At 61.2% G+C, this 27,962-nt stretch overlaps 3 protein-coding genes across 8 annotated transcripts in view; 2 read left to right on the top strand and 1 right to left on the bottom strand.

Moving 5' to 3' along the window:
* Positions 1–7,434, top strand: part of LOC113840577 (latent-transforming growth factor beta-binding protein 4-like) — a 154,434-nt gene extending 147,000 nt beyond the window's left edge. The window contains 11 exon segments of the mRNA XM_072029861.1: positions 1–129; positions 208–329; positions 332–530; positions 1,227–1,292; positions 1,777–1,905; positions 2,965–3,057; positions 3,060–3,113; positions 4,209–4,361; positions 5,075–5,451; positions 5,546–5,689; positions 7,297–7,434. Of these exon segments, the coding sequence (XP_071885962.1) occupies positions 1–129; positions 208–329; positions 332–530; positions 1,227–1,292; positions 1,777–1,905; positions 2,965–3,057; positions 3,060–3,113; positions 4,209–4,361; positions 5,075–5,451; positions 5,546–5,590 (1,367 nt within the window). The 3' untranslated portion in view covers positions 5,591–5,689; positions 7,297–7,434.
* A 743-nt stretch (positions 7,435–8,177) lies between these two features.
* LOC140000110 (potassium channel subfamily K member 6-like) lies at positions 8,178–10,814 on the bottom strand. Its single transcript, XM_072029842.1, has 3 exons — positions 10,553–10,814; positions 9,664–10,056; positions 8,178–8,343 (listed from the first exon to the last, which is right to left on the bottom strand). Exons 1-3 carry the CDS (start codon positions 10,812–10,814, stop codon positions 8,195–8,197), a joined length of 804 nt encoding a protein of 267 aa, XP_071885943.1. The 3' UTR covers positions 8,178–8,194.
* Positions 10,815–11,119: 305 nt separating this feature from the next.
* LOC140000111 (protein YIF1B-like) overlaps positions 11,120–27,962 on the top strand; it is a 28,093-nt gene continuing 11,250 nt past the window's right edge. For 3 of the 6 annotated variants that reach the window (XR_011805398.1, XM_072029849.1, XM_072029850.1), the window contains exons 1-2: positions 11,181–11,303; positions 11,372–11,634. Coding sequence is in view for 5 of the 6 variants with exons in the window: in XM_072029849.1 (XP_071885950.1) it covers positions 11,273–11,303; positions 11,372–11,634 (294 nt within the window). In the remaining variant the exon portion in view is untranslated. Of the gene's footprint in view, positions 11,304–11,371; positions 11,635–11,862; positions 12,943–15,970; positions 26,215–27,962 lie in introns of those variants that run through there. The other 3 variants (XM_072029848.1, XM_072029847.1, XM_072029846.1) reach the window with 3 other exon arrangements.

Below are 27,962 nucleotides of genomic sequence, written 5' to 3'. Positions count from 1 at the left end.
ACGAGGACGAGTGCGCCGAGGGGGGGTCCCGCTGCGGCCCCCACGCCGCCTGCCACAACCTCCCCGGCTCCTTCCAGTGCGCCTGCCACCAGGGCTACGAGGCCGCCTGGCACGGCCACCACTGCCAGGGTACGGGGACAGCGGGGACAGCAGGGGGGGGACACCCAGAGTGACACTGAGCCCCCCCCCTTCGTGTTTCCCCCCCAGATGTGGACGAGTGCGCGACGCTGCCGGGGGTGTGCGGGGCGGCGCGCTGCGAGAACGTGGACGGCTCCTTCCTCTGCCTCTGCCCCGACGGGGGGCACGAGTTCGATCCGGTGACGGGGACGTGCGGGGGACCCCCCCCAGCGACCCCACTCCTCCGGCCCCCCCCGGAGCCGTGGAAGCCCCCCCGGGCTTGGCGGCGTGCTTCAGCCCCGCCTGCGGGGTGCTGGCGCCCAACGTCAGCCGGCAGCAGTGCTGCTGCAGCGTGGGGGGCGCCTGGGGGGTCCGCTGCCCCCCCCCGAGGCCGTGCCCCACGCCTGGAACCGGTGGGGACATGGGGACGCTATGGGGGGGGGAGGGGATTGGGGATGGCGTGGGGTGGGAAGGGATTGGGGTGGGAGTGGGATTGGGGATGGGGATTGGGATTGGGGATGGGGACGGGGATGGGGATGGGGATGGGGATGGGGATGGGGATGGGGATGGGGATTGGGACTGGGATGGGAAGGGATGGGGATAGGACTGGGATGGGATGGGATGGGATTGGGATTGGAGTGGAGTGGGATGGGATGCGATTTGGGATGGGATGGGATGGCGATGGGATTGGAGTTGCAATTGGGACTGGGATGGGATGGGATTGGGATGGAGATAGGATTAGGATTGGGATGGGATTGGGATAGGATTGGGGGGGTGGAGATGGAATTGGGATGGGGTTGGTGATGGGATTGAGATAGATTGGGATTGGGACTGGGATGGAATGGGGATGGGATGGCGATGGGATGAGGATGGGACTGGGACTGGGGTGGGAAGGGATTGGGATGGGTTTGGGGTGGTGATGGGATTTGGGATGGGGATGGGGATGGGATTGTAAAGGGATTGGGATTGGGGTGGGTATTGCCAGGGATTAGGACTGGGATGGGATGGGATTGGGATCGAGGTGTGGATGGGGACAGGGATGGGCTGGGGATGGGGTCAGGATGGTGCCAAGGTGCAGGGGGGGTGACACCTCTGTCCCCCCCCCCAAGCCGAGCACCGAGCCCTCTGCCCCCACGGGACCGGCCAGACCACGGGGCCCCAGGGCTCAGCAGCAGGTCAGTGCGGCCGCGGGGGGGGCACAGCGATGGGGCCCCCCCATTTGGGGGTTCCCTCCGTTTAGGGACTCCCCCCCCTACTCAGGGGCTCCCCCCTGTATTTAGCGGTTCCCCAATGTTGGGGATGCCCCCCCATTTTGGGGATGCCACCCCTGTTTTGGGGCTCCCCCATTTATGGGATGCCCCCCGTTTTGGGGACTCACCCCCCCTAATTTGGGAATGGCCCCCATTTGGGGGACTCACCCCTCCCATTTTGGGGATGTCCCCATTTTTCAGGGTGCCCCCTCAATTTGGGGATGCCCCCCCTATTTTGTGGGGTTACGCCCCTCCCCTTTTGGGTGCATCCCGCCTATTTTGGGGCAATACCCCCCCTATTTTGGGGTTCCCCTCCTATATAGGGGCTCCCCCGTTTCGGGGGTGCCCCCCCCAATTCCGAGGACCCTCCCCCTGACGTCGCCCCCCCCCTTACCCCCTTACCCCCCAGATGTGGACGAGTGCCGGGTGTTCGCGCCGCAGCTGTGCCGGGGGGGGGTCTGCATCAACGCCGCCCCCGGCTTCAGCTGCTACTGCCCCAGCGGCTACTACTACGAGCAGGAGCACCTGCAGTGCGTGGGTGAGCACCCAGCACCCCCAGCACCCCCCCAGCACCCCCCCAGCACCCCCAGCACCCTGACCTCAGCACCCCCAGCACCCTACTTGTGCCCTGGGTGCACCCTGCCTGCACCCTGAGCACCCTACTTGCATCCTGAGCACCCTGAGCACCCTGCCTGCACCCTGAGAGCACCCTACTTGCACCCTGACTGCACCCTAAGAGCACCCTGTGCACCCCGAGCACCCTACTCGCACCTTGAGCACCCTGCGCTCAGCACCCTGAGCACCCTGCCAGCACCCCCAGCACCCCCAGCACCCCCAGCACCCTGACCTCAGCACCCTAATTGTGCCCTGGGTGCACCCTGCCTGCACCCTGAGCACCCCGAGCACCCTAATTGTGCCCTGAGTGCACCCTGAGCACCCTCTTTGCACCCTGAGCACCCGACTTGTGCCCTGACTGCACCCTGAGTGCGCCCTACCTGCACCCTGAGCACCCTAATTGTGCCCTGAGTGCGCCCTACTTGCACCCTGCCTGCACCCTACTTGCACCCTGAGAGCACCCTGAGCACCCAGCCAGCACGCTGAGCTCCCTACCTGCACCCTGAGCACACAACCTGTACCCAGAAAGCACCCTAAGAGCACCCTGGCTGCACCCTGAGCACCCTGGCTGCACCCTGAGCACCCAACTTGTGCCCTGCCAGCACCCTACCTGCACCCTGAGCACCCTGCCTGCACCCAGCTCACACCCTGAGAGCACCCTGCCCACACCCTTCCAGCACCCAGCCAGCACCCTGAGCACCCTGAGCGTGCCCTACCTGCACCCTGAGCACCCTAATTGTGCTCTGAGTGCACCCTCCCTGCACAATACCTGCACCCTGAGCACCCAACTTGTGCCCTGAGTGCACCCTCCCTGCACCCTCAGCACCCTGCCTGCACCCTGTCTGCACCCCGAGCACCCTACTCGCACCCCAAGCACCCTGCCCTCAGCCCCCCGAGCACCCTTCCAGCCCCCCGAGCCCCCTTCCAGCCCCCCCCCCCGTGCCCCCCACCCCCTTGCCGACCACCACCGCCCCCCCCCCAGATAACGACGAGTGCCAGGACGAGGACGCGGAGCCGTGCATCGGGGGCCGCTGCGTCAACACGGTGGGCTCCTACTTCTGCTCCTGCGCCCCCCCCCGGTGCTGGACGGCTCCCAGCGCCGCTGCGTCACCAACGACACCCGCGCCATGGGTGAGGCCACCCCCTGTCACCCCCCCCGTGTCACCGTCACCCCCCCCGTGTCGCCCTGTCCCCACGTGTCCCCATATCCCTGCCCTATGTCCCCGTGGCCCCCCATCCCCGTGTCCCGGCACTGTCCCCTGATGCCCCCCCCGTGGCCCCATGTCCCACATCCTGATGTCCCACGTCACCGTGTCCCCACGTCCTGTGTCCCCATACCCCCATGGCGCTGTATCCCCCATGTCCCCAAATCCCCGTGTCCCCGTGTCCCCATGTCCCACGTCGCCTCCCCTTGTCCCACATCCCCCTGTCCCACGTCACCATATCCCCGTGTCCCCATGTCCCCATGTCCCACATCCCTTCATCCCAGTGTCCCCCATTGTCTCCCCACATCCCACATCACCTCCCCATGTCCCCACCTCACTGTGTCCCCATGTCGCCGTGTACCCATGTCCCCATGTCCCCGTGTCCCCGTGTCCCCGTGTCCCCGTGTCCCCATATCCCCACGTCCCCGTGTCCCCATGTCCCCATGTCACTGTGTCCACATGTCCCTGTGTCCCATATCCCCACGTCCCCGTGTCCCTCTGTCCCCATGTCCCCCGTTGCCTCCCCACGTCTCACGCTGCCTCTCCGTGTCCCCACACCCCCCGTCACCATATCCCCATGTCCCATGTCCCCATGTCCCTGTATCCCTGTGTCCCCGTGTCCCCATACCCCACGTCCCCATGTCCCACGTCCCTTTATCCCAGTGTCCCCTGTTGTCTCCCCACATCCCACGTCACCTCCCCATGTCCCCATGTCCCCGCATCTCACATCCCCATGTCCCCATGTCCCACGTCCCCATGTCCCCGTGTCTCCATGTCCCCATGTCCCTGTGTCCCCATGTCCCCCGTTGCCTCCCCACGTCCCACGCCACCTCCCCATGTCTCCACGTCCCCCTGTCCCCATGTCCCCATGTCCCCTGTCCCCACATTACCATGTCCCCATGTCCCTGTGTCCCATATCCCCATGCCCCACGCCCCACATCCCCATGTCCCCATATCCCCCGCCGCCTCCCCGCCTCCCCACGCCCCCCGTCACCGTGTCCCCGTGTCCCCCCGTCCCCAGAGGAGGACCCGGCCGTGTGCTGGCAGGAGGTCGGCCCCGACCTGGTGTGCGGGCGCCCGCGGCTGGACCGGCAGGCGACCTACACCGAGTGCTGCTGCCTCTACGGCGAGGCCTGGGGCATGGACTGCGCCCTGTGCCCCGCGCGACACTCAGGTGCCACCGCCGTGTCCCCGATGGCCCCGTGTCCCCACATCCCCATGTCCCCGTGTCCCCTACGTCCCCATGTCCCCGTGTCCCCATGTCCCCACGTCCCTATGACCCCACAGCCACGTGGCCCCATAGCCTCATGTTGCCATGCACCTGTGTCCCCTACGGCCCCTTGTCCCCTTGTCCCCATGTCCCCATGTCCCTAAGGCCCTATAGCCTCACATCCCTGTGTCCCCATGTCCCCCCATGTCCCTGTCCCCCCCCCCATGCCCACGTCCCCATGCCCCCTCCCATGCCCACGACCCCCCCATCCCCTATACCCATGTCCCCATGTCCCCATGTCCCCAAGACCCCACACAGGGGGACCCCCACCCTGCCCCCCTCCTACCCCAGCAATAGGGACCCCCCCCAGACCCCCATAATGGGGACCCCATGGGCACCCCCCAGAGTGGGTCCCCCTTAGACACCCCCCCCATGATTGGGACCCCTTGGACCCCCCCCATAACAGGGACCTATTTGCCCCCCCCAATAATGGGAAACCCTCCCACCACCCCACAACGCCCCCCCCCAATGGAGACCCCTTGGGCACCCCCCATATAACAGTGCCCCCCCCACCTCTTTACACCCCCCCCCTTAGCATCCCCAATTTTTAGGACCCCACCCCACAACCTGCCCCCCCCCCCATTTTTTTTTCTCCCCCCCCCCCCCCCCCCCCCCAGATGACTTCGAGTTCCTCTGCAACGTCCTGCGCCCCCCCGGCCCGGGGCTGGGCCCCCCCTACGAATACGGCCCCGAATACCCCCCCCACTACGGGCTGCCCTACGGCCCCCTCCCCTTTGGGGGTCCGGGCCCCCGCCTGCCCCCCCCGGGGCTGCGCGCCGACTACGACCCCTATGGGCTGGGGGGGGGCTACGACCCCCGCGGGGACGCCCTTTACGCCGCCCCCCCCTGCTACGAGGACTTGGAGGATTTCGAGGGGTCCCGCCGGGGCCCCCCCCGCTCCTCCCGGCCCCGCAGCCCCCCCAGCGCCCCCCAGGACCCCCCCCCGTGGCTCTTCCAGCCCCACGGTGTGGCCGAGCGGCTGCCAGCAAGGACGGTGAGTTTGGGGGGGGGGGGGGGGATTGAGGGGTTTTGGGGGGGGATTTTGTTTTTTTTATGGGGAGGGGGCTGACGGGGACCCCCCCCCGCAGACCCCCGGGACGAGGCGCTGCCGCCGGAGCTGTGCGGGGTGCTGAGCGGCTGCGAGCATGGGCACTGCGTGCGGGTGCCCCAGGGCTTCACCTGCGCCTGCGACCCCGGCTACCGGCTGGACGCGGCACGCGTGGCCTGCGTGGGTGAGACACGGCCTAATCCCGGCCTAATCCGGCCTAATCCGGCCTAATCCGGCCTAGTCCCGGCCTAGTCCCGGCATAATCCCGGCCTGATTCCGGCATAATCCCGGCCTAATCCGGCCTAATCCGGCCTAGTCCCGGCATAATCCCGGCATAATACGGCCTAGTCCGGCCTAGTCCCGGCCTAATCCGGCCTAATCCGGCCTAGTCCCGGCATAATCCCGGCCTGATCCCGGCATAATCCCGGCATAATCCCGGCCTAATCCGGCCTAATCCGGCCTAGTCCCGGCATAATCCCGGCATAATACGGCCTAATCCGGCCTAATCCCATCCTAATCCGGCCTAATCCGGCCTAATCCCGGCCTAATCCGGCCTAGTCCCGGCATAATCCCGGCCTAATCCGGCCTAATCCCGGCCTAATCCGGCCTAGTCCCGGCATAATCCCGGCCTAATCCGGCCTAATCCCGGCCTAATCCCGGAATAATCCCGGCCTGATCCCGTCCTAATTCCTTCATAATCCCGGCCTAGTCCCGGCCTAATCTGGCATAATCCAGGCCTAATCCCAGCCTGATCCCGGCCTGATCCCAGCCTAATCCTGGCCTAATCCCGGCCTGATTCCGGCCTGATTCCGGCCTGATCCCGGCATAATCCCAGCCTGTTCCCATCCCAATCCCATCCCATCCCAAACCCCAGTCCCAGCCCAAATCCCACCCCATCCCATCCCCAATCCCACTTTAATCCAACCCCCAATCCCACCCTAATCCAACCCCAAATCCTACCCCAATCCTACCCCAATCCTACCCCAAATCCCGATCCCATGCCCATTCCATACCCCCAATCCCAATCCCACCCCAATCCCATCCCCACCCCCCCCAATCCCATCTGCAACCCCTTCCCACCCCAGTCCGACCCCAAATCCAATCCCAATCCCACCCCAAATCCCAACTAAATCCCAATCCCGCCCCAAATCCCAACCAATCTCAGTCCCACCCCAAATCCCTTCCCATCCCAACACAAACCCATCCTAATCCCACCCCAATGCCATCCCAAATCTCACCCCAATCCCATCCGCAACCCCTCCCCACCCCAGTCTAACCCCAAATCCAATCCCAACCCCAATCCCACCCCAAATCCTACCCAATCCCAATCCAACCCCAATCCCACCCCAATCCCCCCTCAAATCCCCCCCAAATCCTCCCCAATCCTACCCCAATCCCCCCCCAAATCCCCCCCAATCCCACCCCAATCCCATCCCAATCCCCCACAATCCCAATCCCCCCCAAATCCCACCCCAATCCCATCCCCATCCCCCTCAATCCCACCCCAAAACCCACACAATCCCAATTCCACCCCACCCCAATCCCACCCCAATCCCATCCCAATCCCATCCCAATCCCCCTCAATCCCACCCCAATCCCCCCCAATCCCAATCCCACCCCAATCCCCCCCAACCCCCCCCAATCCCACCCCAAATCCCACCCCATTCCCCCCCCAATCTCCCCCAATCCCCCCAAAACCCCCCAATCCCACCCCAATCCCACCCCAAATCCCCCCCAACCCCCCTTAATCCCCCTCCCCGACCTCCCCTGACCCCCCCCTTTTCCCCGCAGACCTCGACGAGTGCTCGGAGGCCGCCCTGTGCCGGGGGGGGCGCTGCCTCAACACCCCCGGCTCCTTCCGCTGCCTCTGCCCCCCCGGCTCTGTCCCGGCGCAGGGACCCCCCCGCTGCGTCCCCGCGCGCCCCCCGGCCTGAGCCCCCCCCTCCCCATCCCGGGGGGGGGGGCCCTGTATTTATTGTCTGTATATATCGGAGCTGGGGGGGGGGGGATGGAGAGACACTGGGGGGCACCGTCCGGCATCCCCCCCCCGCCCGCTGTGGGGTGAGGTGGGGGGGGGGCTCCTGGGGGTGCCCATGGGGGTGCCCGGCCCCCCGCTCCCTCCCCCCCCGTCCATGTGAGCCCCCCCTCACTTCCCCCCCAATTTTTACAGAATAAAGGTTTTCTATAAAATGAGCTGGGGGGGGGGGAGTTCTTTCATCCTAATAGGGTCGGGTGGGGGGGGGGCTGTGGTGTCACAGGGACTGGGACCCCAAATGGGACCCCCCCCTCATGAGTCTGGACCCCTCTACTTGGGACTGGGACCCCTCTATGGGTTTGGGACCCCCCCCAGTGGGACTGAGACCCCCCCCATGTATCTGCTCCCCCCCTCAATGTGTCTGCCCCCCCCAATGGGACTGGGAGCCCCCCATGTGTCTGGGACCCCTCCATGGGTTTGGGGACCCCCCCCAATGGGATCAGGATCCCCACCCCAATGGTGCTGTGACCCCCCCCCCCCCCCCATGGGTCTGTGACCCTTCAATGGGACCGGGAACCCCCCTATTGGACCTGGGACCCCCCCCCATGTGTCTGGGACCCCCCCCATGTGTCTGGGACCCCCCCCCCCATGCATCTGGGACCCCCAACCCCCCCCAGTGACCACAGCGAGCCCGTCGCGCTTCGAGCCCCCCGTTTATTGCCCCCCCTCGTCCAGCAGCCCCCCGTCCTCCTCGGGGGGGTCCGGGGGGGGGCGCAGCGCGGCGCTGACCCCGTGCAGCTCCAGCAGCTGCTGGAAGGCCGCCAGCAGCAGCAGCGCCGCCGTCACCCCCAGCAGCAGGTAGGCTGGGGGGGGGGGACACAGCGGTCAGAGACCCCCACCCCCCCGTGGAGACCCCCACCCCATGGAGAGATCCCCATGGAGACCCCCCCCCAATGAAGACCCAATCCGCCATGGTGACCCCATCCATGAAGACCCCGCCACCATGAAGACCCCACCCCAATGGAGACCCAACCACCATGGAGACCCCAACCATGAAGACCCCAACCACCATAAAGACACCACCAGAAAGACCCCACCCCAATGGAGACCCCAACCACGGACACCCCAACCATGGAGAACCCAACCACCATAGAGACCCCAACCATGAAGTCCCCCAACCACGAAGACCCCAACCACGAAGACCCCAACCATGAAGACCCCACCCCAATGGAGACCGCGCCCCAGTGGAGACCCAACCACCATGGAGACCCCAACCATGGAGACCCAACCACCATAAAGACACCACCCCAATGGAGACCCCAACCACGAAGACCCCAACCACGAAGATCCCAACCATGAAGACCCCAACCATCTAAACCCCAACCATGGAGACCCCAACCATGAAGACCCCAACCATGAAGACCCCAACCATAAAGACCCCAACCATGAAGACCCCAACCATCTAGACCCCAACCACGGAGACCCCAACCATGGAGAACCCAACCACCATAGAGACCCCAACCATGAAGTCCCCCAACCACGAAGACCCCAACCACGAAGACCCCAACCATGAAGGCCCCACCCCAATGGAGACCGCGCCCCAGTGGAGACCCAACCACCATGGAGACCCCAACCATGGAGACCCAACCACCATAAAGACACCACCCCAATGGAGACCCCAACCACGAAGACCCCAACCACGAAGATCCCAACCATGAAGACCCCAACCATCTAAACCCCAACCATGGAGACCCCAACCATGAAGACCCCAACCATGAAGACCCCAACCATGAAGACCCCAACCATCTAAACCCCAACCATGGAGACCCCAACCATGAAGACCCCAACCATGAAGACCCCAACCATAAAGACCCCAACCATGAAGACCCCAACCACCATGGAGAACCCAACCATGAAGACCCCCAACCACGAAGATCCAACCACCATGAAGACCCCAACCATGAGGACCCCAACCACCTAAACCCCAACCATGGAGACACCAACCATGAAGACCCCAACCATGAAGACCCCACCACCATAAAGACCCCACCCCAATGAAGACCCCCCCCACCAAGAAGACCCCAACCACATAGCCCCAACCCCCACATAACCCCAACCCCAGATCCCCAAACCCCAACGCCCCCCACCCCAACACCCCCCCCTAACCCCCCGCCCCCGCTCACCGGCCAAGGCCACCCGGTAGAGGTGGCGCGGGGGCTGCCCCTCCGGTGCCCCCGCCGCGTCCCCCAGCCCCACGGTGGTGACGGCCATGCCGCAGAAGAAGACGGCGTCCAAGAAGCTCCCGGAGCCCCCCAGGGCCCACAGGGCGGCGGCAGGCAGCAGCACGAAGCCCCCCGCCACCGCCCCCGCCAGCAGCCCCAAATGGAGCCCGGCGGCCCCCCGGGGGCTCCAACCCCACCGCGTCCTCAGGTAGCGCCGGGGCCACCGGGTGACCGGCACCGAAAGCCACCGGGCCACCACCGCCAACGTCAACACCGTGAAGGGGACGCCCAGCGCCGCGTAGGCCAAGCAGAAGGCTTTGCCCCCCGGGGACAGGGGGGCCACGGGGCCGTAGCCTGGGGGGGGGGGGGAAATTTAGGGGGGGGACCCCCCCCGGTAAGTGAAAGGGGAGGGGGGACCCCTGGGGGTGGTGGGGGGAGGTTGGGGGCTTGGTGGTGATGGGGGTCCTGGGCGAACTGGGGGGCTCTGTGGGCTGGGGGGGTCCTGGTGGGGCTGGGGGGGGGCCTGGGGGTCCCAGTGCTAAAGGGGGTCCCAAAACCCATGGGGGTCCTGAGGTTCTCAGGGGGCTCGGTGCCTATGGGGGGCCATGGAGGGTCCTGGTGCCCACGGGGGTCCTGGTGTTCATGGGGGTCCCGGTGTTCTTGGGGGGGTCCCGGGGGGGCCTGGTGCTCAGAGGCGTCCTGGGGGAATTGGTGCTCATGGGGGTCCTGGGGTTCATGGGGGTCCCGGGGGTCTCAATGCCCTTGGGGGGGTCCTGGTGCCCATGGGGTTCTTTAGGAGGGTCCCAATTCGGAGGGGGGGTCCCGATTTGGGGGCGGGGGGGCTCCTTACCCACAGTGGTGAGCAGGGTGGTGGAGAAGAAGAAGGCGGAGGCCAGGTCCCACCGCGGGGTCCCGGAGGCGTTGAGGGTCCCGGGGGGGGTCCCGAGGGTCCGCGCCCCCCCCTCCAGCACCCAGAGCCCCAGGGTGCCCAGCAGCAGCAGCCCCCCCTGGGCCACCGTGTGGCCTTGGGGACGTGGTGGCCATGGGGACATGGTGGATATGGGGACATGGTCATCCTGGGGACATGGTGGCCACGGAGACATGGTGGCCATGGGGATGTGGTGGCCATGGGGACATGGTGGCCTTGGGGACAAGATGGCCGCCGTGGCCAGGAAATGGCCACGACACCTCAGGGACAGCCCTAGGGCCACCACGGCCACCGTGTGGCCTTGGGGACGTGGTGGCCTTGGGGATAAGATGGCGCTGGGGACATGGTGGATATGGGGCCGTGGGGGCTATGGGGCCATGGGGGCTATGGGGACGTGGTGGCCCTGGGGACATGGTGGCCTTGGTGACGTCATGGCTTTGGTTGCCATCATGGCTTTGGTGACGTGGTGGCCTTGGTGACGTCATCACCTTGGTGGCACGGTGGCCTTGCTGACATCACACCCTTGCTGACGTCACGGCCCCGCGCGCCCGTCCCCATGGCAACCGCCACTTCCGGCCCCGCCCCGCCGCTCCGCCAACAGCTTCCTCCCGCGCTCCTCACGTGACCGGAAGCGGAAGCGCCATGGAGCCCCCGGGAGCGGCGGCGGGGCTCGGTGCGGACCCCCCGGCGCCCCCCCCCTCCCCCGACCCCCCCCTGACCCCCCCTCTCCTCTCCCCGCAGCCCCCAAGCGCCGCGGCCCGGGCCCGGCCCCTCCGCGGATGGCGGAGCCGCGGCCGCTCTTCGACGACACCAGCGGCGGGGCCGCCCCCCCCCCCCACGGCCCGGCCCGGGCCTACGGGGCCCCCCCGGCGGCCCCCCCGGCGTCCTCCGCATCCCGCCTGCCCCCCCCCGCCGCCGCCTTCCTGGCCGAGCCCGTGTCCAGCCTGGCCGCCGCCTACGGCAGCAGCTTGGCCAGCCAGGGCCGGGACATCGTGGACCGGAACGTGAGGAGCGGGATAAGGGGGGGTGGGGGGAGAATTGGGGGGGGTGGGGGGGGGCGGCGGGGGGCTGTGGGGGGCTATAGGGGGCTGCGGGGGGCTACAGGGGGCTATATGGGGCTAGGGGGGCTATAGGGGGCTCTAGGGTGCTATGGGGGGCTATTGGGGGCTATGGGTGGCTACGGGGGGCTGTACTCGGCTCTGGTGAGGCCGCACCTCGAGTACTGTGTTCAGTTTTGGGTCCCTCGCTACAAGAAGGACATGGAGGTGCTTGAGCAGGTCCAGAGAAGGGCGACGAAGCTGGTGAGGGGCCTGGAGAACAAGTCCTACGAGGAGCGGCTGAGGGAGCTGGGCTTGTTCAGCCTGGAGAAGAGGAGGCTCAGGGGCGACCTTATCGCTCTCTACAGATACCTTAAAGGAGGCTGTAGTGAGGTGGGGGTTGGCCTGTTCTCCCACGTGCCTGATGACAGGATGAGGAGGAATGGGCTAAAGTTGCGCCAGGGGAGTTTTAGGTTGGATCTTAGGAAGAACTTCTTTACCGAAAGGGTTGTTAGGCACTGGAACAGGCTGCCCAGGGAAGTGGTGGAGTCACCATCCCTGGAAGTCTTTAAAAGACGTTTAGATGTAGAGCTTAGGGATATGGTTTAGTGGGGACTGTTGGCGTTAGGTCAGAGGTTGGACTCGATGATCTTGAGGTCTCTTCCAACCTAGAAATTCTGTGATTCTGTGATTCTGTGACTTATTGGCTCAGCTCTGGTCAGCAGAGGGGCCCTTAGCAAACATGGGGCAGCTTCCAGATCCTTCTCACAAAAGCCACTCCTATGGCCCCGTGCTACCAAAACCTTGCCAGGTAAAACCACTACAGGGAGGCGCATCTCATCTGGTGGTAGCAGGCCAGTGTCACATAGACCCTCCCATGATCAGCAAGCCCAAAGTTCTACCAGTTGCACCAGTCCCGAAGCTACGTGTTAATGTGATGAGTCTGCTTGTCAGCATCGATCCCCCCTATCGGAAGGACAGAGGCAAACACAACCTGTGCCCCTGATCCTTTAAGTAGTCGCCCCAAAGCCCTAAAGCCCCTTTTTTTACTAGGCATTAGTAACAAAAACTTGAACAAGGTGGAGATAAATTAACTTGGCTACAGCATTAAAGATGAGCTTTGCGCAGTGGTCAATTGCTGGCTGGCTTGAGGCGCGTGGCTGAGGGTCTCTAATGAATTGTATGACTGATTCGGGCGCGTGGACAGCGCATGTGGTTACGGGGAAAGTATATGTAGCAGAGAAAAATGGCAATAAAGGCCTTCTGCTCAAGAGGCATCGGGAGACCGTGTCTTTCATCCCTTCAGGTCTGCCCCCTTCCAACTCAGGATATTGTATGATTCCAAGTGTGGAACCCAGCATTTGGCCTTGAATGCCACGCAGCTGGATGCGGCCCGTTGATCCAGCCTGTCCAGATCCCCTTGCCCAGCTTGGTGTCGCCCACGAACTTACAGCGCCCGGTGGGGCCCATCCAGCCCAGGCACGTGTCACATGGGACCCTTGGTGACCTCCCTTGGTGACACCCCAGGGGTCCGCCTTATATGACTGCAGCTGTGGCTCGGACCCTCAGCGTCGGTGCACGGCAGTGACGGACAGGGCAGGAGCACTGGGCCTTCGAGGAGTCCCCGAGCATAGCCCACGCCTGCCCGAAGGAGCCTCCGTTTTCTATTTGAGAACTCTCCCACTCCAGAGGCTGCTTCTGAATCTGATGAGGAGGGAGGCATGCCCCCCAGGCAGCCCAGGCTGGCCTGGCAGGAGACCTGGTCTTCTGAGGGCAGCAACCGGCCAGCAGAGGACAGCTTGCCGGCAGAGGACAGCACCCCGGTAGAGGACATTTTGCCGGCAGAGGACAGAAGCCCAGCAGAGGACAGCTTGCTGTCAAAGGGCAGCAGCCCGGTAGAGGACAGCAGCCTGGCAGAGGACAGGAGACCAGCAGAGGACAGCTTAGTGGTAGAGAACAGAGGTTTGACAGAGGACAGCAAGAAGGAGTTGCAGTTGGTGGATCCCAGTGAGTCGTGAGTCCTCTCTGTACCCCTCCCTGCCACTGTAGGGGTGGACAAAAACACCACCTGAACTCCCACTCCATCCACTACCCGTCCCAGTCCCCTAAAGTCCCGCTTGATAGTCTTCAGGCTTCTATCTTCAGTAGTATCACTGCCGGCCTGGACTATCAAAAGACGATAGTAATCAGAGGGGAAAACCAGGTTGGGAAGCTTTCTGGCAACGTCCATGACCCTAGCCCCAGGGAGGCAGCAGACTTCCCTACGGGTAGGGTCAGGCTAACAAATAGGGCCCTCTGTTCCCCTCACAAGGAAGTTGCCTTCTCAGGGGAACAGAGGGAACTTCTCAGGGTCCTTGGTGGCCTCCAAGTTAGCTCAGCGTCATGGCACCGAGTCACTGTGAAGGAGCTGCTGGAATAACGAGACAACAACCTAGTTCTATTAAAATATATATTGCTCTTTTGAGGACTGCTGCGGGGCTAGCAGCAGCAGCACCACAGCAGTGGAAATCTCCGTCCTGACATTGCCTTATGCCTTGACGTCAGATTCACGGTGGTTTCAACTGCCAGGGAACGGACCATGGGTTCCGGGTCTTCCTCTGAAGGCTGGAGGACTGCAAAAGAAAGAAGAGCAGAGATGAAAACCCACTCCTTGCAGAGATCCCCAGGCATCCCCTGCAGAGCATGCCAGCCCCACTCGACTCTTCCCCAGGCCAGGAGGAGCAGGAGGGACAAAGGAATCCGTTGAAAGCTGCTGCTCAGCAATGTCCCAAATGCAGCCACCAGTCCTTCCCCACCTGCGCACCACAGGTCAAGTGGGGCACCTTCACAAGCTGGTTCCCTCACCACCTGCCTCCATCCCTTGGGAGGATTCACACACTCCAGGAATCTCCTGGACTCTTTCCTCTCGCTATTGTGCTTCCCCATGAGAGCAAGGGCTAGCGATCGTGACCCTGCTCCTAGCTGCTTGTAGGCTGTCTCATCTCCCTCTTCGTCCTGGTTGCGTGCTCTACAACAGGCTCCCACCTTCTGTCAGCCTTACTGCCCTTTCCCCTGACTCTTCCTCAGGGACACTCAACCCTTTCAGCGGCACTGCCCAGCTCCAGGCTGGGAGGCCATTCCCTGACACCACAGGCTACCCCGTCTCCTCTCCCTCGTTCCTATGGCTGCATTGCTCCTCCGCCCCGAAGCATTTCCCTGGAGCAGGGCAAGGCACGGGGGCCTCTGCCGCTGTCCCCCCAGCCCCAGCACACCCCCCACTGCCCTCACTCACCGCTGAGGATTTCATTCAGCTTCTTCTTGCTCTGGTCCTCGCAGTAGCGCGCAGCAAGACCTAGACGCAGAGATCCCATCAGAGCCCCTCTCCCCAGCACGCTCCCAGCAGCGCAGCCCCTGGCCTGGCCAGCCAGGCTGTGCCCCCTCCTGCACCCTGGAGCAAGGGCCCAGTCGGGGGGCTCTGGGGGCAACAGGGCAGTGCCTGGGGCTGCCAAAGGCTGCCCCAAGAGGGACCCAGGGGCTGGGCTCACCAATGAATCTGACGGCCTCAAGTCGCAAGTTGGTCTGAGTGTCCTGCAGGTAGGGCTGGCTCTGCTGCAGGTATTCTTCTACTCTGCCTCTGTCCTGCTGCAGCTGGAGAGAGAGAGAACGCAGGGTCACGGGGCTTGCACACCCTCTCCAGGGTCTCCTCCAGCATCCTGGGGGCAGGGAGGGCAGAGGGGCCTGCAGAAGAGCCCCCTGGGGCTCTGTGCTGGCAGGAAGGGAGCGAGGATGCGGCTGCAGGCAGCGGGCTCTGGCCGGGCGCGTTTGCCCAGCTGGGGCAAACCAAGTTGGGTCCTTACCAAGCACTCCCCGATCCTCCACGCCTGTTCTGTCTGGGCCAAGCGCTTCAGCTCCTTGCATCGCAGAAACTCTGCAGCCACGGCGAGAGCTTCCCCAGAGGCCTGCGGAGCAGCAGAGGTTGGGAGGTAGCAGCACAGCCTTGGGAAGGAGACCCTCTGTCCCCTCCTCTTGGCAGGGCTGCGAGCCTTTCCCAGCGCGTTATGGGAGGCTGTGGTGGGGGGCAGCGTGCACTGGGTTCAGTGGCCAAGGCAAGGCCACGGGACAGCCACCATCGGAGGCAGCTCATGCTGCCGGCCAGAGATCCCCCAGAGCAACCCTGTGGCATCAGCACACCCTTGCCCACATAACTGCTCAGCTCTGAGATCTGTACCTTTGCTACACTCTCACTCTGGTCTCTCATGTGAAAGTAGAGTGGGAGAAGGCTCCTGTGCACCGTCCTCTTCATTTCCTTCTTCCTTTGCCGCAGCACAGCCTCCACCACGGCTTGGAAGAGGCAGATGGAGTGCTCCTGCACCTGGCTGGACGCCTGGCAGGGAGGAGGACAGGAGGAATTTCAGCATTAGCGTGGCTGATGTGAAGGGAGCTCCCAGCACTGTGAGATGCTTCAGCGCTGGATCCTTCCCAGAGGAGCTGCTCAGGGGCAGCTGCAAGGCCTGGTGCCCGTGAAGGGCAACGCAATCGGTTGCCATCGCAGGCTGCCCGCCAGCCACCCCACTTTCGCCACCAGCCGCACCAGCCATGCCCAAGCAGAGCTCCCCAGCGCCTGGGCTGACGAGGAGACTGGGAAGGCCCTGCCTGAGTGCTGCCCACAGGGCCGGGCTGAAGGGCAGCCCTCGTTACAGGGGGCCCAGCTGAGGGCTCGGGCTCCCGCAGCACACTTACGTGGTCAAAGAGTGGCAGGAGCTTCTCAGCCAGCTGCAGAGCCGGGCCACTGGCCTCCCTCCTCTCCACATGAGCCATCACGTTTCTCAGCACAAGCAGGGCCTTCAGCACCACGTCTGTGTTGGTGTCCTGCAGAGCCTCCACAATGTCTGACAGCACGACCTGAATTTCCCTTGCCTGTAGGAAAGACACCATTTCCCTTCCGTGAGGCAGTGAGAGACCACCCTGGGCAAAGGGCTCTGGTTCCTGAGCACCAGCCTCCTGCCTTGCTTCCTGGCAGCGGGGAGGGACGGGAGGGAAGAAGAGCAAAGCCCCAGGCTGCCAACATGGCTTTGCTTGACGATGGCCCGCTCACCTTCTTAGGGCTCTCTGACACGGTGCAGAGCCCTTTCAGAACCATCAAGCGCATCTCTGGTCTTGGGTGCCTCAGGTAGCTCAGGAGGTGCACTGGGTTACCAAACTCATGAGTGTAATTATGGGCCAGCAACTGCAAGAAAGAGCAGTGAGAGCCTGGCAGGGCCTGCAGGGCTCCCTGCAGCCTCTTCTCCCACCTTTGGGCAGGGATGGGGCAGCGCCAGCTGGCACCAAAGAGGCACCAGGCGCGGGGAGCTACGGGGGCTTGCCGGCCCCAGGGACCATGTGTCCGTACGTCCTGCGGGAGCTGGCAGTTTGGGGGTAGATGGGCACAGGGCTGTGCCTGTGTGCCTGAAGGGGCACACGTAGCCCTGCTGGGAGCAAGGTTTCATCTGGGAACTCACAGCCAAGCGACGGATGCACGTGTCTTCGGTGACTTCCTTGCACCACTGGCACAGCGGGATGCCTTGCAACACGATGTTTAAAACATTCTCCAAGGTCCTCGGCATGGCCAGGATCACCTCCCACATGGCCAGGTCAGTGCTGCAAGCCCAGAATACTCTGTCAGTGAGGCTGCCTCAGCCGCAGGGCCACAAACTGGGCCAGCCCCAGAGGACCCAGGCTGTCCTGCAGCCCCTGTGACTTGGGGAGCACTGAGGGCCCAGCCTGGGCAGGCAGGAGGGGGCTGAGCTGGTGTTCCCTGGGGGCAGGGGGACTCTGGGCTGCCTTGGACAGCTGGGCTGCTGCAGCCCTGGCTGGCCCAGTAGGGCTGGAACACATTGGTGGGAAGGAGGGCTGTGCTCCTTGGGGATGTCCTGCTCTTTGCCATTGGTGTGGCAAGCAGAGAGTCTCCAGGTGCATCTCCCGACGCAGAACAAGCCCTCAAGGATGTTAAGGCCAGGACCTGTCACGTGGTGGAGAGAACTGCAGCAGGTTCTCGACTTCTTCCCTGGACATCATGTTGGTCAGCTTGAGAAGCAGGGAGTCCAGGCACTGCCGCGCCGATGCCGTGTGGATGCTGCCCAGGTTTCTCCTGATGCGCTCCATGATTGTTGGCACCTTGGGGGACAAAGTGGGAATGGTGTTGCCAGCAGACCGCAGCCATTGCCACAGCTGCCACTCAAACTTTGGCCCCTTCCATTGCTCTCTGCTGGCTTCAGGTGGCTTCTGGAGCCCAAGAGACCCCGATGTGCGAGGGAGGCAGGGAGGGAGGCAGGGAAGGAGAGAGGAACCATGCCTGGAAGAGCTCAAGGGCAGGGCCATGGCCACAGGCCACTTACATCTGTCAGCCAGTAGAAAGGGTCCTCCAAGGCTGCGTCCAGCACGCTGCAGGCCCCCTGCTTGTCATGGATGCTGGAGTCTGGTAAAGCTTCCAGGGCTGTGAGGATGATGTCCAGCCTCTCAGCAGGGAAGAGATGTCCTCGAAACCGCTGTGGGAAGAAGGAGGAGCGAAGACATGCCTCACTGAGTGTCCCAAGGGTGCTGCTTAGCTGAGCAGCAAGAGCGGCTCTGGAGAGAGGGCCCTCGGGGGAAGGGGTGAGGATGGGGCATATGGGGCCAGAGTGCTGGCCCTGCAGGTAACCAGGGCTTGCTGGTGGCCAGGAGGGCTGGAGCTGCTGCCGGGACACAGGGGAGCAGCCTTCGCATAGCCCCAGCCTGGGGACAAGAGGAACCCTCTCAGCAGGGCGAGTGAGGCCGTGCCAGCCCCACCGGTTCTGGACCCCTTTGCTCACACGAGATGCCTGCTGATGCTGCGGACAAGATCCCCAGCAAGGCCAGAGCTCATTACCTTGGCAATTTCACACGGAGTTGATGTTGTAGAAAACGGGTATGCTGTGTCCTCCAAATTCTTGTGTCTCACTGCATAATTTACCATGTCCTCTCTCAATATGCATTCTAAACAGGGGGAAACAGTGAAGAGTCAGTAGGGAAGAGCATCTTTGCCAACAAGCTTGCCAAATGGTGAAAAGCACTTTCACTAGGAATGGCTGAGGAGGGAGGCTCAGACCCCCGGCGAGGAGAGTGGTGGGCAGGGATGTAAAGCACAAGGTGAGGAGTGCTGGGAGCAAGAGGGACCTCAGGGATGATGCAGAAGGAGGAGAAGCAATGGCGTTGGGTGCCGTGGGGGTAGCAGCGTGTCACAGACCCCCTTCTGCTCGGGGTCAGGATGTGCAGGAAGCCCCCTGACACCTGCCTTTAAGACGGCAGGGAGCAAACAGTCAGGGAGCATTCTGGAGGGCGTCACCATCCCTGGTGATGCACGGCTGGCTCTGCTGTTCACTCCTCGGGGAAGATGCGGTTTGGGAAGTGCTCATCGATTGATGGCTTAGACTGGGGGACACCACAAAACAGCGTGGTAGGTGATCTGGGGAGGGCTGGGAAGGACAGCAGCAGAGAACTGCTCCTGGACGGCAGGTGAGCGTCTAGGTTCTGCGGAAAACGATAGCCAGAATGCTGCGGGAAGCTGCTGTGAGGAGCAGAGGAGGCCAGGGAACCTGGCAGAATTCCGTGAGCAGCCTCCACCAAGCACAAAAACAATCCTTCACAATACTCACAGAATCACAGAATTTCTAGGTTGGAAGAGACCTCAAGATCATCGAGTCCAACCTCTAACCTAACACTAACAGTCCCCACTAAACTCGGGGAAAACAAGTAGACAAATCAGTAGATGTTTGTGTGCAGACGGACGCTGCCCACCACACCTTCTTACCTCTTCCTTTTCTGATGATTTTGTATATGTGAGAAAGAGTTTCTAAAGCTGTGAATCTGATGGAATCTTTGTCACTGGTGAAAATGAAGAGGATGCCCAGCAGCTGTCCCAGGATGGGGATGTAGGGCTCTGTGGGCTCATCATCGCTATAGTTTTCATAGTCATCTGTGATCTGGGTGAGGAAGGGAGGAGAGACAAAGGGCTTAGTGGAGGCAGAGCCGGTCCCTGAGAGAGCACAGCCTGGGAAGGGAAGAGCAGGGGCGAAGGAGGGACGAAGACCCTCGATTCACGGTTCTGAGGCACTCACGTGCATCGAGGCTTGCCTCACAGGCACCCCTGAGTGGCAGGATGCTCTGGGATGCAGGAAAGGGTGGAGGGTTCCTTGTGCCTTACCTCGGCCTCAAAATACAAGAGGATGAAATCACCCAGCCTCTCAATCATCCTCACAGCTCTCTCACGCACAGCTGGGTTTTTGGAGTGGGCAAAGTGCAGCAGCGCCTGCGAGGAGAGAAGTTGCTGGGTTGACAGTGGTCTGCAAATGAGACCTGAGAGGATTCTTTGGAAATTCTTTGCAAATGCCAAACCTTCAACATATTCTCCAACTCTGTGCTGAAACTGGCGATGGGGAAGTTGCGTACGAAGGCTGCCAGCATGGTGTCCATGGCTTTCATAGTCTGCAGGAAGGACAGAAGAGCATCGAATTATTTCTGTGGCCCTCCTCACCCCCAGGAGCTGGCTCTGAGCCCCTCTGGAGTTCAGGGGTGGCTTTGGGGCTAAAAAGCTGCTGTGTGCAGACCTCCTGCAGCACAAGATCAGGTCGGGGAAGGGGAAGGGGTGAGGCTGGGAAAGCAAATCTGGGCCCCGGCCCTGCACTGGTCTCTGGTTGTGTCAGCACGGGGAAGCAAGGCAACAGCTCAGCAGGACTGGGGGTGCCGGTACCTCACCCAGCACATACCTCGGCGTAGAGCACTCCTGTCTCTGGCACATCTGACACGGGAGGCAGAAAGAAGATGCTCTTGCAGCACACAAGCAGGAGTCTCTTCTTTTTGCCACGCAGTGCTGTCGGTATGGTGTTGCTGAAGGAGAGAGAGAGAGGAGCCTGTTGGACGCAGTGCCTCGAGGCTTATGAAGGAGGACACGGACCTTGGCCAGGCATCCCTGGGAGGGACGGGCAGCCTCCCTGCCAGCTTCAGGGCCACCAGGACATTGCCACCAGGGGCTGGGCACGCACCTGAGGAGGGCGACAGTCTCCATGGCCTTCTGCCGGAATGCTGTGCGCAAGCTGTCCATGGGCTCCTTTTCCAGCAGCGCCTGCAGAGCACAAGCAGGATGAGACCTTGGAGCCGCCGGCACCCAGCAGCAGCAGAGCCAGCGCTGCCCCAGCCCTCGCCTCCCAGGGGGCTGGTGCCGGGGGGCCTTGCCCCTTCCCCAACCCGCTGCGCATCCTCTCACCATGATGTTCTCCACCAGCTTATGTTTGCTGCAGAAGTCATGCAAGTTCATTGGCACACCCCTCTCTGTGACACATCTGCACAGATCGCAGATTTTGCTGAGGAACAGCATCTTCTGCTCCTCGTCGTCCTGGCAGCCACAAAGACACCAACAGAGCATTAGGGGGACACCCACGGCCAGCAGGACCAAAGCCTTGAGGGGTCTGGGGCTGTGTGGGACCCCTGGAGGGCAGCGCCAGGAGCACAGCTGTGATGCAAGCGGCTGCCATTACCTTTTCTGTGCCTCTGACATACGCCCTGATGAATTCCACGGCCTTGTCTCTGCACAGTTTCCATGCCTTACCTGGAAAGGAGGAAAGCAAAGAGTGCTGCAGCGAGGGGCTGAATGCAGGGGTGAGGAGAGGAAGGGCCCCAGCCCCAGAAGGCCGTGGGGAGGCCGCGGGGATGCCCAGAGGCTGCAGCAGCTCCGCTGGGAAGAGAGGCTGAGGGAGCTGGGCTTGTGGAGCCTGGAGAAGGCTGCGGGGGGACCTCGCTGCGGCCTCCCCGTGCCCAAAGGGGCCTCCAGGAAAGCTGGGGGGGGATCTTCATCATGGACTGCAGCGACAGGACAAGGGGTGACGGCCTTAACCTCAAAGAGGGCAGGTTTCTTTCGGACAGGCAGGGATTTCTCTCCTTCACGTCCAGGGCAGTGAGGCCTTGGCGCAGGCTGCGGTGCCCCCTCCCTGGCACTGCCCACGGCCAGGCTGGGTGGGCTTTGGGCAGCCTGGGCTGGGGGGAAGCATCGTGATCGCCGAGGTCCCCCCCAGCCCAAAGCGTCCTGGCATTCTGTGGTGCTGCGGAGGAAGCTCGGCCCCGTCAGCCCAAGCGCCGCTTTACCCAGGGAAGGAGTCCTGGAGTCAGGCAGGGGTCTCTGTGTCCCCAACCCTCCCCACCCCATCCCGAAGACCCTGACTCACTGGGATCCAGCCACTGTACGTCGTCCTGGCTCTCCTCTACCTGGCTGCTGCCCGCTGCCTGAGCAATGGCCTCTGCCAGCAAAATGGCCTCTGCCAGGCTGCTGTCCTCTTCCGGGAAAAAGGCCTCGACTGGGGTTCTTTCCACTGCCAGCAAGCTGTCCTCTGCTGGCCGGTTGCTGCCCCTAGAAGACCAGGTCTCCTGCCAGGCCAGCCTGGGCTGCCTGGGGGGCATGTCTCCCTCCTCATCAGATTCAGAAAAATCCTCTGGAGTGGGACAGCTCGCAAGGATAAACCGGCGGCTCCTCTGGGCGGGCGGTTGCGGCATTGTGGGACGTGGGCTATGCTCGGGGACTCCTCGAAGGCCCTGTGCTCCTGCCCTGTCCGTCACTGCCGTGCACCGACACTGAGGGTCCGAGCCACGGCTGCGCTCTTATAAGGCGGAGCCCTGGGGTGTCACCAAGTGACGTCACAATGGGTGCCACTGTGACACGCGCCTGGGCTGGGTGGGCACCCATTGTGACGTCACTTGGTGACACCCCAGGGTGCTGCCTGACGCGAGCGCAGCCGTCCTGCTTCCCAGGACGTGGCTGAACACCGCTCGTTGATGGGAAGTAGAGAATAATTTTTTTTTCCCTCTCTCCGTGCTCCCGCGCGGACTGATTGTTTCTTTTGTTTCGTTTTTTTTTTTTTTCCTCCCCATTCCCTTTCCATTTAATTAAACCTTTCTCATCTCAAACCTCGAGTTCTCTGTGTTGTATTTTCTCCCCCTTCCTCTTTGAGGAGAGGGGGAGTGAGAGAGCGGTTGTGGTGGAGCTCGGCTGCCCACCTGAGTGAAACCACCACACTTTGTCCCAGCAGCTGCGGTGCCTTGTGAGGGGCTGGGGCTGGGGTGGCCGTGCCCAGAGCCCTGCAGCAGCCTGTGGAGGGCATTGCCCTGGGGCCAGCCCAGCCTGGGCTGCTGGGCTGGGCTGGGCTGGAGAGAGGGCAGGGTGGTGGGGAGAGGTGGGCAGGGGCCGGGCTGGGCTGGGCAGTGCCCGGCAGAGCACTTTGTTGACTTTGATGACTTTCACCTATTTCTTTGAGGACTGTAGACACCCGTCTCTGTTCACCACCTTGCTCTCATCCCAGCATTTCCATCATTTCACCAGTGTCTCATCAACCCTCCCCAGCTGCTCCTTCTCACACAAAGCCATGCTCTGATCACAGACGCTCTTTGGGTGACCTCTGGCAACGCAGCACAACACTCTGAGGGACAGTTCTTCCTCCTCGTGGCCAGCACCAACATTCCAAAGTGCACTTTGTGGCAGTTTTTTCTCTCCTACTCTTTTCTACTACAAAAGAAAGCTCCATCAGGGTGGAACCCCCTCCTAAAGTAGGCATCCCAATCCATCAGGCTCCTTGCGGCCTGTCAGCCAACCAGACAGAAGTCACCGCACCAGCATCTTCCAAGCCATGGGCCTGCTGCTGTCCAGTCATGGACTCAAGCAGAAGGGACAGGACAACCCATATGTGGGCCTTCTTTCTGCATGGGTCCTCCTGGGTATGTAGGCAGAGGGGATCCCACAGTCAGCATGCCAGCCAGGTGCCTTTTGCTGGCCTACCAGGGCCACTGGCAGATGTCAGCCGAAAAGTACCGATCCCAGCTCTAAGTCAAGGGTGACCTGCCACCTACAGACAGAAGTGACCTCTCAGTCCCTTTCTGTGACATGTTCCTGCTGCTGCCCTATCTTCTGCAGGGACAGAAGTGACCTTACAGTCACTGCCACAGTCACATTGCTCCTGCTGGTGCAGGACTTCCTGAGGCAGAGCTGAGCTCATCAGAGCATTCTCCCCTGTCTCCTCCTTGTGGCCCACAATCTGATGAGATCCATGGCCCCTCACATTCAGCTTTGAGTGCCATGACTGCAGAGCAACCTCATGGTTCCTGCCCTGTCCCAAGGGATGACGGGCCTAAAGTTAAGGCTTAGTAGAGGGGCTGAAGGTGAGGAGGTTAATGCACAGGAACAGGGGTTTTGGGTGTTAGGTGTTCATGTATATGACTAGGGACTAGGGCCCACCTTACTGGGTTAAAGATTAAGCAAAGTTTGAATGGGAATGTTTTGGTATTCTTATGTGGGTATCAGGTCTGTGTTTAGGGTATGGACAAGCTTTGTGGTTTAGGGTTTTGTTTAGGTCTCTCAGGCAGTTTCCTAGGGTTAAAAAGAGCATTTTAATGCTAGTGTTAAGGTCAGGGATCAGAGTGATTAAGAGAGTAAAAACAAGGGGAAGGGGCTATGTGATGAATTTTGGCTTCAAGGGATGCGTTGAGGTCAGGCATTAGAGTAGTGGATTCCTGACAGTGTGTACAGTAGCATTTAGGTTTAAGGATTAATGTTGCTGGTTAAAATAGGGCAAGGTCTTTACATGACTCTTTTAAGTCAGTGCTACAGCAGAATCAACATTGCCTGAACCTTCTAGCCTCCCAGAAATCATTGATTCCTGCTGGCCTCTTCTCTCTCCCAAATCTCACATTTCTCCTGGCCAGGCTTCTTCTGACCTCCCCATATCAGTCATCTTCTTAGGGGTAGTTTTCTGATGGCTTTCATGATCTCACAGTGTCTGTCTTACCTCTGTTGGCTACTCCTTTCTTAAGACAGACGCAGCACCGAAGCCAGGATGGAAAAGAACATAAAGGCTGCAGGAACACCCTGCACAATGTGCCCTGCAGCTCCGTACCACCCTAAAAATTTGTTTCCTGCCTCCAGCTTTTGGATATAGAATGGCTCCTATGCAGCCAGGGTGACTTTTTCCAGGCCCTCGTGCATGGTTCAGTTTACCCCAGGCATCTTGGAGGCAGTGGCCCCCTCTGTGTTGAAAACTGAAAGCAGTCCTGAAGGATGACTTCAGGCAAAAGCTGACACCTCTGACATGACAAGCCCTATCCAAGACCTCTTCCTTTATGGGGCCTACCAGGTACTCGGAAAGAGCGGATCTCACAAACTACAGGCACAGCAAGTGCCTTCTGCTTGCCTTTCAGGTACTTTTGCAGATATGAGCCTAATGGCATAGATCCCAGCCGGGAGTCAAGGGATGAGCTGCCAGCTATTTCTCCAAGAAGCCACCTCAAAGGCCATTTAACAGCCATTCACTTCCTGCTGGACTTAGAATTTCTGAGGCACCACCGCCTCATAATATCATACCTACAAAACACCCCCTTTTTGGCCTAGGACCTGCCCAGGTAGAAGTGATCTGATTGTGATCCTTCAAGCCCATGGCACTGCTGCTGGGCTCCCAGACCCTCTGATGCATGTGAACCAGTTCCGTGCCAGTTCTGGGAGGTGCTAGGGCAGGTGGGACCTTGCAGGCAATGTTCCAGCCCCATGACTGTTGTTGGTCTCTCAGCTCCTTGCACACAGCAAAGATCACTCTGACATGCAGATGTTGTGTGCCTGAAGCTGGCCTAGAAGACACTCTGGGAAGCGCCCTCCCAGCCCCTGCCCCAGCCCGAGCTGGCGGTGCTGCTCTGCAGAGCAAGGGGGCTGTGGTGCCCAGGGCACGGGGACACTCTGCAGGGCCATGCTGGGCAGGCTGGGAGGCAGACCCAGCTCATGGGGTCACTGTCATTGCCCAAGGCTGCAAGGAATCAGTCACCAGCCTCCTTTGCTGGGGCTACTGCGTGTCCTGGGGCTGCAGAGCTCTCCTCTGCCTGTTGGCAGCAGCTTGAGCACTTGAGCTCTGCTAAATTCACCTTGCACAGGCTCATGCTCTGCGGGCTCCACCTGTTTTATGGGCTCATGCTGCTCCGGCCAATACCCTGGACTCTGCTGGCAGATGCTAATTCCCTCTGCAAGAAACATTAACCTGCCAGCAGTCCCAGCACAGCCCCACAACAGCACTGGCACCAAGCTCCAGGAGCAGCCGGGCCTGGCCCCACCAGCAGGAGAGGGCGGCAGAGGCAAGAGAGCAGCTTGGCATGCCCCAAGCGCTGGTGCTCCCTGGCTGTGCTGCTGGAATGGGACTCTTTTCCTCTGCAAATGGGCACTGCCCCAGCAGAGCCAGACCAGGTCTCAGAGGAAGGACATCAGACAAAGAAGGCAGTGTAGGCTGTTTTATTTCGTTAAAAGTTCACAGAGACCATAATTCCACATGGACAGAGACTCAGTACATACACTAAACACACGTACAGAATTGGGAGTGGGACAAAAATGACATTTTATTGGGCAACCTAACCTGAAAAAAACAAAACAAACAAAACAAAACAAAACACAAAACTAAGTAATACCAGTACTAAAAATACACACTCACACATACAAAAACAACAAAAAAGGGAATATAGGTTGTTCTGTGTAAGTGATATTCTGAGTAATCTGCAGAAACAGACTGTGAAATTATTGCTTCCGAAGCAAATCAAGTCATCAGTTTCCACAAGGCATTCTTGAGGTCCTTGTTCCTCATGCTGTAGATGAAGGGGTTCACTGCTGGAGCCACCACCGAGAATAGAGCGGCCACCAACAGGTCCAGGGAGGGAGAGGAGATGGAGGGGGGCTTCAGGTAGGCAAACATGCCAGTGCTGACAGTCAGAGAGACCACAACCAGATGAGGGAGGCACGTGGAAAAGGCTTTGTGCTGGTCCTTCTCAGAGGGAATCCTCAGCACAGCCCTGAAAATCCGTATATAGGACAACATAATGAAAACAAAACAAGCAAAGATTAAAGAAAGAGTAAATAAGAGTACAGCAACTTCCCTGAGGTAGGCATCTGAGCAGGAGAGCTTGAGGATCTGGGGGATCTCACAGAAGAACTGGGCCACTGCGTTTCCAAGGCAGAGGGACAGGGAAAATGTATTGGCTGTGTGCAGGACAGCACTGAGAAAGCCACTGCCCCAGGCAGCTGCTGCCATCTGGGCACAAGCTCTGCTGCCCAGGAGGCTCCCGTAGTGCAGGGGCTTGCAGATGGCAACGTAGCGGTCGTAGGCCATGACGGTGAGGAGGGAATACTCTGCTCCAACCAAGAAGACAAAAAAGAAGACCTGTGCAGCACACCCGTGGTAAGAGATGGCCCTGGTGTCCCAGAGGGCATTGGCCATGCCTTTGGGCAGAGTGGTGGAGATGCAGCCCAGGTCGAGAAGGGCGAGGTTGAGGAGGAAGAAGTACATGGGGGTGTGGAGGCGGTGGTCGCAGGCTACGGCGGTGAGGATGAGGCCGTTGCCCAGGAGGGCAGCCAGGGAGATGGCCAGGAAGAGCACGAAGTGCAGGAGCCGCAGCTCGCGCGTCTGCGAATGCCAGCAGGAGGAACTCGCTCACAGAGCTGCTGTTGGGCATTTGCTGACTTTGGACACAGGTATCTTTGAAGAGGAGAAAAAAAAATAGAACAGACTTCAATGAGGAAAACCTATTTCATCTCCTGGAAAGCCCGCAGCTTTCTGCAGCTCTCTTGCTTGAGCTCTGGGTGGTGCTGGCTGCGTGTGACACTGGGAGCAGGGGCTGCTGTGGGCTCCAGAGGAGTCCTTCCTGCTGTGCAGCAGGAGGGAAGCAGGACCATGGGGGAAACTCAAGTGCAGTCCACTTGTCAGATCAATGAGCCATGCAGTCTTTTTGCAAACAACTCATCCGACCACACTGTAGAGCAAGAGAGATTTTATTTGCTGTATTTTCTTATAATTCCCCCTGTAATGCTTAGGACACCGATCATACTCGTGTTACGCTGAGAAAAAAACGGAGACAGCTGAGAGCAGAGAAGCCCCAGTCCGAGTGAGGCTGGACAGAATCCTTACCTTGGCCCTGGGGGCCTGAGCAGGATCTCAGCTCTTCCCCCCTAGCCAGGGCTGCCGAGGCCTCACTCCAGCTGCCCACAGACAGACATCCAGCAGCACGGACATGGCCTTAGCAAGGAGGTGTCTTCTCCTTGGGACGCCTGCATGCCACAAGGATGCCACGAGAGAGCTGCATCCTGCTGGAGAGCAGCCTGAAGCCCAGGAAAACACCCCGCAGACAGGTGAATATCCACACGCTGGGGTATTCCAGTATCCCAGGCACACAACATGCTGTACCTAGAGGATTCTTGGCCACTCTGTTCCTGCTGATCTTGGCCAAACTCTTCTTTCCCCCGTCTGTGCTCACAGAACCCA

The sequence above is a fragment of the Anas platyrhynchos genome, chromosome 33 (genome assembly GCF_047663525.1).
Source record: "Anas platyrhynchos isolate ZD024472 breed Pekin duck chromosome 33, IASCAAS_PekinDuck_T2T, whole genome shotgun sequence".
Lineage (NCBI taxonomy): Eukaryota > Metazoa > Chordata > Aves > Anseriformes > Anatidae > Anas > Anas platyrhynchos.
This window is presented reverse-complemented; position numbering and strand designations above follow the sequence as displayed.